Source organism: Microtus ochrogaster, chromosome 7, assembly GCF_000317375.1.
Source record: "Microtus ochrogaster isolate Prairie Vole_2 chromosome 7, MicOch1.0, whole genome shotgun sequence".
Taxonomy (NCBI): Eukaryota; Metazoa; Chordata; class Mammalia; order Rodentia; family Cricetidae; genus Microtus; species Microtus ochrogaster.
This window is the reverse complement of record NC_022014.1, coordinates 65,294,798-65,303,795: the sequence shown is the minus strand read 5'-3', so window position 1 is coordinate 65,303,795 and position 8,998 is coordinate 65,294,798. Positions and strand designations below refer to the sequence as shown.

General features: G+C 47.0%; 1 protein-coding gene and 1 pseudogene across 1 annotated transcript in view; one reads left to right on the top strand and one right to left on the bottom strand.

Moving 5' to 3' along the window:
* Positions 1-8,998, bottom strand: part of C7H17orf67 (chromosome 7 C17orf67 homolog) — a 16,440-nt gene that overhangs the window by 645 nt on the left and 6,797 nt on the right. The window contains exon 3 of the mRNA XM_013347541.2: positions 1,044-1,178. Within this exon, the coding sequence (XP_013202995.1) occupies positions 1,062-1,178 (117 nt within the window). The 3' untranslated portion in view covers positions 1,044-1,061. The remainder of the gene's footprint in view (positions 1-1,043; positions 1,179-8,998) is intronic.
* Positions 2,169-2,272, top strand: LOC113456402 (annotated as a pseudogene).

Sequence of the window (8,998 nt, the reverse complement as noted above, 5' to 3'; positions counted from 1 at the left end):
TGGTGGGGGTGGAGGTGGTGAAGGAGGAGAAAAAGGAGAGAGAAGGAGCTACCAGCTGTTATTTCCTGAACGTTCCCTCTGTGTGCACCAATTTTGAAAGATTTATTTTATTTATTTATGTGCATGCGCATCTGTGTGTGCATATATGTGTATGGGTGCAGTGTGCCAGGACGCCAGAAGAGGGCGTCAGACTTTCCTGGAGCTGGAGTTGTAGAGATGGCTGTGAGCTGCCAGGCGTGAATGCTGGGACTGAAGTCAAGCTCTCTAGAAGAGCAACAAGCACTCCGGGTTTTTTGTTTGTTTGGTTTGGTTTTTTTTGAAACAGGCCATTGATGATGTCAGGGTAATAAGATAGTCCATGACAGAACTGTAAGAGCACTCTACAAACTCCCGGGTGACGTTCTGAAGGGACATCCCTGTGCCATTACAGTCACACAGAATACTCAGCAGTAAAGGTGCAGAGATTGCTCGTGACCACACATAATCAACCACCCGGTTATGCCCTGTCCTGCTTGGTCTGTAAAAGCCCAGAGAGGGCTAAGCACAGTGGAGCATGCCTTCAATTTTAGCACTCAGAAGACAAAGGCTGTAAGATTTTTTTGAGTTGAAGTTTAGCCTGATGGACACAGCAAGCTCCAGTCTATCTAAACTGGGGAGAGGGGGCTGCAGAGAGAGATGACTCAGCAGTTAAGAACTGCTCTGCTAGAGAACTAAGGTTCAATTCTTAGCACCCTCATGGTGGCTCACTACTGGCTGTAACTCCAGTCCCAGAGGGTCTGATGCCCTCTTTTGGCCGCTGTTGGAACTGCATGCATATCATATACGGATCTTTCCTGGATGGCAAATAGGGTACCTTCAGCACCTCATCTGGGATCTCTCAGTGACCAATAGGCACCCCTGTTTTCCTTCCTGCCTGGCTCCCTTGCCATCCCTTAAACAACAGTCAGTGACACCTGGCCCCTGAGCACACTCCTCCAGGAAGTCTCCCTACCGTGAACATATTTCCCATCAGTATTCTCCCCAACAAAAGGCTGGGAACATACCAAGCTGGCTCTGGGTCCTTACACAGGGTGGACCAGGTCCCTGTCGCAGTGAGGCTTGCAGTGGGGATTCAGCCAGTGTTCCAGAAACAGCTCCTCGGCGCGATGCTCCAGGGCGAGCAGGTGGTGCACATACTCCTAAAGAGACAAACCCACAGCAGTGAGAGGCTCCTGGAACTCGCTCTGTGGACCAGAATGGCCTCAAACTCACAGAGATCCACCTGCCTCTGCCTTCCAAGTGCTGGAATTAAAGGCGTGCACCACGACCGTCCAGCTCAAAAATATCTTAAAGCCCATGAGCCTTCCTGGAGCACTGGAAAGCCTTTAACAGAGGGCCCAGCTTAAACTTTAAGATGTTTCTGTTTTGAGAATGTCCTCTGGGAACTCTATAGCCAGTACTAAATACAATCATTAACAGTTTAAAAGAGGGGGTGGGACTGGGAAAGAGTACAGTTGGTAAAGCACTTGTCATACAAGATTAGGGCCTGAGTTCAGATCCCCAGACCCCACAGGGAGCAGAAATGGGGGTAGTGATGCATGCCTATAATTCCAGCACTGACGAGGCAGACAGAAGGAGCCCAGAGCTTGCTGGGCAGCCAGTCTCTCAGAGTAAATGAGTTGTGGAGACAGTGAGAGGCTCTGTCAAAAAAAAAAAAAATCCAAGGTGAAGAGCAATTGAGAACCTCTGACTTCTGCCTGCTTGTGTACACAGCTGTACTTGCACACCTGCACAGAAAAACATGCATACACATACACCATACAAGTGCACACATCCACTCTACTGTACCTGTACACCTGCACAGGAAACCATGCATACACAAACACCATACATGTGCACACATCTATACGTGGACACCTGCACAGGAAACCATGCATACACAAACACCATACATGTGCACACATCTATACGTGGACAGCTGCACAGGAAAGCATGCATACACATACACCATACATGTGCACACATACTCACAGAAAGCCAGATGTGGTGTAGTAGCTATGTTGCTGTAATCCCAGAACACGACAGGCTGAGGCAGGAAGGCTGCCATACATTCAAGGCCAACCCAGGCAGCATAATGAATCTCAGGCCAGCCTGGGCTTAGTATGAGACCCTGTCTCCAAAGAAAAGAAGTGTTGTAGGGAAAGAGGGAAGGTTAACGCCACCCTTGACGAGGGCATAAAACACACAGCCAGGTAAAGCCTTGCCACCTACTTAGTCGCAACTGCTGTTTTTTGGCCCTGGAAAAAATTACACTTGAGTGCAGTAACCCAGGCTCAGAAAGACAAACACCACGTATTCTCTTTCATATGCAGATCCAAACTCCGGCCTCTGGAGGTACAGCTCTCACATAGCGCACGGACATACTTGCAAGCAAAATATTCCTGTGCGTAAAATAAAAAACAAGTCTATGAAATCATGTCTAAGTAGAGAGAGGGCTACATAGAGAGACAGCGTCTCAGAAACCAACCCTGGGCTACGGTGATTCTCTCATAGGCCTCCTGAATAGATAGCTAGGAACTAGGACACATGCTCCTCAAGCCGGGTAGGGATTTCCATTGGTCTGTTCTTTATGACAACAGCCACAGTACACTGAGTGTGTGCCTTAGTGCCTGGTGCACAGTAGGGCCTCAGTACAGCTCCCTGAAGGAATCTACAAATGAGTACATAACAAGATTGCTTCTGGTCCTACTATGTCCTCGGTGGAAGGTCCCCCGCCATCTGTGTCGATCGTCTTGCTGTAACAGCCAAGTGTACATAGAAGCAAAAGTCAGTATCTGTTTCACAGCGGCTGAAGTCATCCCCGAAGAAAAGTCACTGAGAACGAGAAAAAAAAGCCAGCCCTTGTTTCCATGACACTTGAGTATTTATTTTAAATGTTAGGGAAATGAATACGCCACAAAGGCCTGAAAGCAGCCATTAGTCAAAGATGAAAAGCCAAGCTACAGATCTGCTAAAAACCACAAATTCAACAATTGCACTGGCCGAGTCCGAAATGGCCCGGCGTTAATGAGCATCTCAAATGTTCCTGGACTGGGAAAGCAGAGGGAGATGGAAAACAGGTTTTCATTGCTTTAGATTCTCTTCTCTGGGGAGGGAAGAAATTAAACAAAAACAAAAACTGGTATTTGTGTTCCGTGTCAAATGCCCATTGTAATGATTTAAGTGAATCATTTCCCAGTAGTGGGAATGGAAACCGCGCATAGACCCTCGCTGGACTCGCATGACAACGAAATGTCCAGCGGAACCTGACCTGACCCAAGCATGACACAGCAAAACCGATCAAAGCAGGAACTTTTTTCCAAGATGTCACCATCCTTTCCTATGACATTTGAGCGGGATTGCAGATCCGTGGACATTTGGAAGAATTCTTTCGCTCATTAGTCAAAGCAAGGTAATCGCACAAGCAGGAGGATGGCTCAGAAGTTAAGTGCCCCAGAGCCCCAAAGGCTCCGTGCCCCAGGAAAGCCAACATGTGCTGAGCGCAACAGACAGCTCGGTAATTCTGAACCATCTTTGAGAAACCATGGGAACGAAAGCCTGATGCGGTCCCTAGGACGTTTCTCGCAGGGAGAAACATGAAAGCGTGTTTACAAAGGATACTTAGCATCATGCTAGCTTGATTTATCCTCACCCTGGAAGAACATGCCTGGAAGGAACACAAAGCCAAAGTGGCCCACCTTCCTAGAAAGGCAAATCCCCAGATACAGGAGTGCTCATGAACAGGGTCACAGAAGACATCCCTGAAGCCTGAATGTCTTCTTTCTTAAAGAGTTTGCATCATTCTCCTGGGCAATGGGGTAAACATATTCTTCCCTAAAATCTGGAAAGATTAAGAGAGGACTAACAAGTTTAAATGAGGTAAGAGAGGAGATCTCCTTAAATAAACTCCAGGTTCTACAGTAGAGTTCTATCCTGCTGAGTCCACACACACCCCCACCCACCCATCCCAGGAAGCACGGAGTCATAACTAGTACTTAGTAAATGCCAATTGTCGGTTTGTTGCTGGAGACCCAGAAGTGAGACAAATTGTCCATCTCCTAAAACCATTTACAACAACCGTCTAATAGGAGAGACATAAAAATATCAAAACTGGGGACTGAAGAAATGGTTCAGTGGTTAAAAACACACACGGTCCATGCAAAGGACCCATGTTCGATTCCCCGAGCTCCTACTGGGCAGCTCTCAACTGCCTGTAGCTACTGCTTTAGGGAATCCAACTCCCTCTTCTGGACTCCACCTGCTACATAGACAAGCACACAAATGCATAACTAAAGACTGAATCTTTTTTTTTTTTTTTTTTTTTTTGGTTTTTCGAGACAGGGTTTCTCTGTGGCTTTGGAGCTGAATCTTTTAAATAAATAAAAATGTAAGCATTAAATATAAAGTTCACCAAAGCACCACCTTCGATCTCCAGTGAGATGATGGGGCTGAGAGTCAATCCATTGTCTCTCTCTGGGCCTTTTCCCAGAAATCAACTCTGACGGTGTGTTTATGCGGAGTATAACATTGCTTAGAAGATGCGTAGGACATCTGTCTGTCCACAGGAGAGGCTCTCTACCCACCGGAGATCCCTTCTCAGCCCCCCTCGTGGATGCCTGCAAAAGCAACCTGTGAACTGAGCTGCCTGCCACATACTATGGTTTTTTCCTACACACACAGGCCTATGATGAAGTTTAATTTACAAATTGGGTCAAGTAAGAAACCAATGACAATAATTAATTATAAAATAGAATAACCCAAATGTTATGCTACAGAAATGGAGATTCAATCAGTAAAGTGTCTGCCCCCCCCCCCAGAACAGGACCTGTCTCAGGGGAGGCTGGGTCTGGGTAGGGAGAGGGTTACTGAAGTTATCCACAATAATGACAAAGAAAGCTGAACAACCAGACAGTTAGTAACGTACTTGCCTTGCAAGCATGAGATCTTGAGTTCAATCCCTGGAAACTACATTTAAAAAAAAAGGCATATGCTTTGGAAATCAGTATGGCAATTTCTCAGAAAATTAGGAAACAATCCACCTCAAGACCCAGCAATACCACTTTGGGGTATATACACAAAGGATGCTCAATCATACCACAAGGGCATGTGCTCCGCTATGTTCATAACAGCATTATTCATAATAGCAAGAACCTGGAAGCAACCTAGATGCCCCTCAACCAAAGAATAGATAAGGAAAATGTGGCACATTTACACAATGGAGTAAAAAGTAATGACATCTTGAAATTTGTAAGCAAATGAATGGATCTAGAAAAAATATATTGTGTGAGGTAACACAGACCCAGAAAGACAAATATAATATGTACCCATTCATAAGTAGCTTATAGACATAAAGTAAAGAAAAACCAGCCTACAGGCCACAACCCCAGAGAAACTAGATAACAAAGAGGACCCTAAGAGAAACATACACGCATCTATATAGGAAGGAGAAAAAGACAAGATCTCCTGAGTGAACTGGGAATCTGGGAGTCAGGGGAGAGGCTAGAAGGAGGGGGGAGAAAGAGAGGGGAGTGAAGAAAACTGTATAGTTCAATAAGAACAATTTTTAAAAAAAAAACAGTCATTATGGTGTATACTTTTAATCCCAGTGAGCAGCCTGTCTATCCTGCTTGGGGAGCTCTAGGCCCATGAGAGACCCTGCCTTAAAATACAAGGTAGATAGAGGTAGGTAGCTCCTGAAAAATGATACTCAAAGTTAACCTCTTACCTCCACACATAAAAGCACAAATGCGCGCGCGCACACACACACACACACACACACACACACACACAGAGCTTATTGAACTGTACTTCCCCTCTTCCTGTGAAGTACAGGACTTGAGATTACGCAATGCTTCTGGGGTGGGATGCAGTGAGGTGAAGGGCAGAGGCTGTGTGTACGTGAAGCTGACTGGAAGAGAAACACAACTCTGCAACGGACTTAGTGATGGACACAGGACTGTCCTAGTCACTGTTGTTGCTATGAAGAGACTCCATGACCAAGGCAACTCTTAGAAAAGAAACCATTTAACTGGGGGCTTGCTTACAGTTTCAGAGTGTTGGTAGGAAACAGGCAGGCATAGCACTGGAGCAGTAGCTGAGAGTTTTATACTCTGATCCCTAGGTAGCAGGCAGAGAGAGACAGTAGGCCTGGGGTGGGCTTTGATGTTTCAAAAGTGACATACCTCCTCCAACAAGAACACACTTAATGCCATACCTCCTAATTCTTTCAAGCAGTTCATCAGCCGGGTACTAAGCATGTAAATACATGGCCTGTGGGGACACTCCCATCCAAATCACCAAAAAGCTAAGTGACTGACAGGTGTCTCGTACAGAGTGCAGGCACACGAGACCTCCCCACTCCAGGCGAGATGAAGCAAGACAGCGCAAGATCGCATCAGCCTCCCCGGAATGGTGCACAATTTTAATCCTCGCTAGAATTCCCCATTTAATATTTGTAGACTCGGGGTGAGCATGAGTCACAGAAGCTTGAGAAAGCGAAAGTGCACATAAGAAAGGGTAAGTGCGCTGGGAGAGCAGGTAGGGAAGAGAGAAGGAAGCACCGTGACATTCAGAAGGAAGAGGAGGCTGCCAGGGGGAGCTGAGGGACGAGGGCCTTGCCAGCAGATGGAGACGCTTATGAGAAGGTGCCGAGGTTTGAAAAGGAACAAGAAGTTCTGTGTGATTGAACATCGGTTACCCTGGAAGGGTGGCAGGGAACCCAGGGATAGCTTGGGGCTAGGATGTCCCCAGGCCAGGGAGCACACTGCCTTTCTTTCTATAAGCAGAAAAGAGGCAGAAGGCTGTCTTAGTCAGGGTCACCGCTGCTGTGATAGAACACAGTAACCCAAAGAATATGGGGGAGGAAAGGGTTGATTTCACCCATTCTGTATTAGGGGTCATCACTGAAAAGAGGTAGGGCAGGGACCTGGAAGCGGGGGCTGATGCAGAGGCCATGGAGAGCTGCTGCTTACTGGCTTGCTCCTTATGGCTTTGTTCAGCCTGCTTACTTAAAGAACTTGGGACCATTAGCCCAGGGATGGCCCAGCTCACAATAGGCTGGGGCTTCCCCCATCAATCACTAAGAAAATGCCCTCCACACTTGCCTACGACCTGGTCTTGTGGAGGCATTTCTCCAACTGAGGCTCCCTCCTCTCTGATGACTCTATAGTTTGTGTGACATAAAACCCGCCATTACCAAGGCTTCAAGAATTATTTCCCAGGCTTTTTTTTTTAAAATAATCACCTATAGGTATCACACACGTTCTCCCATGTCAGCCACACAGTGAGCCGAATAGACAGTTATCGGTTCCTTATTTCCTAGCCATGAATACTGAGACTCAGGGAGTTTAAACGGTTTGGCCGAGCTATGGCAGCGGGTCCGCAGTGAGCAGAGAAGCACAGACAAGTTAACTGCTGCCCAGCATGAGCTCCATGACCTTGTGGAAATCATACATAGCATCATTTTTTTAATAGCTGTTTAAATAGCAGGCCCTCTAAATTCATGTCTACCTATAACATACGAAGGAGACCCTTTGTCTTGGAAATTGGATCTTTATCAATGTTACCAACTGAAGATGACATCATACAGGATTCAGGTGGGTCCTATCCAGAACTGAGAGCTCAGATAAACCCTTTCTCCCCTAAGTTACATTTTTCAGGGTGTTTTAACACAGTCACCAGAAACAGAACTAGAATATTCCTACCTGGAAAAGGAGAAAATGGAGATGCTGTATCACACAAGGAACAGGCCCCGCGTGTGACAGCAAGCAGGTTGGAGTAAGGCAGTCATGGGTTAAGAGACGGTAAGGACCACCAGTCACCACCAGGAGGCAGTGGAGGGACACGGTTCTTCACCACTTCCAGAAGGAGCTAACTCTACCAATACTTGACTCAAATCCCAGCCTCTCTGAACTGTAGGATAATGAAGTGCTTCTGTTCTAGATAGCACAGTCCATTACGGCAGCCCTAAGAAATGGAAACACGGCAACTGCATAGAGGACGGAGGTGACAGTAAAATTTTGCTCCAAATCTTATTGCTCAGAAACATCATCGTTTTTGCCCCACATACACAGATGCACGTGGCACCCATACAAATATGGGCAGGCCAAGTTTGCCTTCCAAACTTCCTCTCCGCTTTAAGAGCTGTACATGCAAATTTTTATTTAAAGTTTTGTCAAGAGTACAGGAAACTGACTACCAGGGCACCTCAGCGGGGAAAGGAGCTTGGAGACCAGAGTCGGATCCCTGGAACTCACAGAGAGGTGGGAAAGAGAGTCAGCTCCACAGAGTTGTTCTCTAACCTAACCGCCCCTTTCCTCGGGGAGCAGAGATGAAAGCGCTGCCTTCTGCAGAGCAACATTTCCTAACTTGAAGGTGTCTGGGGTGGCTGACCATTGCACAGACAGGGGCCATGCTTAAGGGGTGTGCGTACGTTCTGCCTGTCTGAGGAGCTCAGATGAAGCCTGAGAAACTTTCTAGGGACCATACTGAGCAGCAAGACTTGCGGCCCAACCCTGCAGATGGAGGCCAACACTCTCACAGGCGAGGGGCTCTTCCGGGGGGGAGCTCAGAATCATTTTTGCGTTGGTGACTTTCACACCACTGCGACCTCAATACCTGACAGAAAACAATATAAAAGAAAAAGAGTCAGACTGGAGACACAGCTCAGTGGTTAGGAGCACTGGCTGTTCTTCCAGAGTTCAGTTCCCAGCACCCATGCCAGGTGGCTCTTAACTTCTTGTTACTCCAGCTCCAAGGGACTCTGTCATCTCTCACCTCTTTGGGCACCTGCATTCACACGCACATAATCCCCACACAGATACGTGAAAATACAAACCATGGAGAGTATAAATAAGCCTGGCAGTGGTGGCATATGCCTTTAATCCGAGCACTCAGGAGGCAGAGGCAGGCGGATCTCTCAGTTCAGGGCCAGCCTGGTCTACAAAGTGAGATCCAGGCCAGTCAGGGCTACACAGAGAAA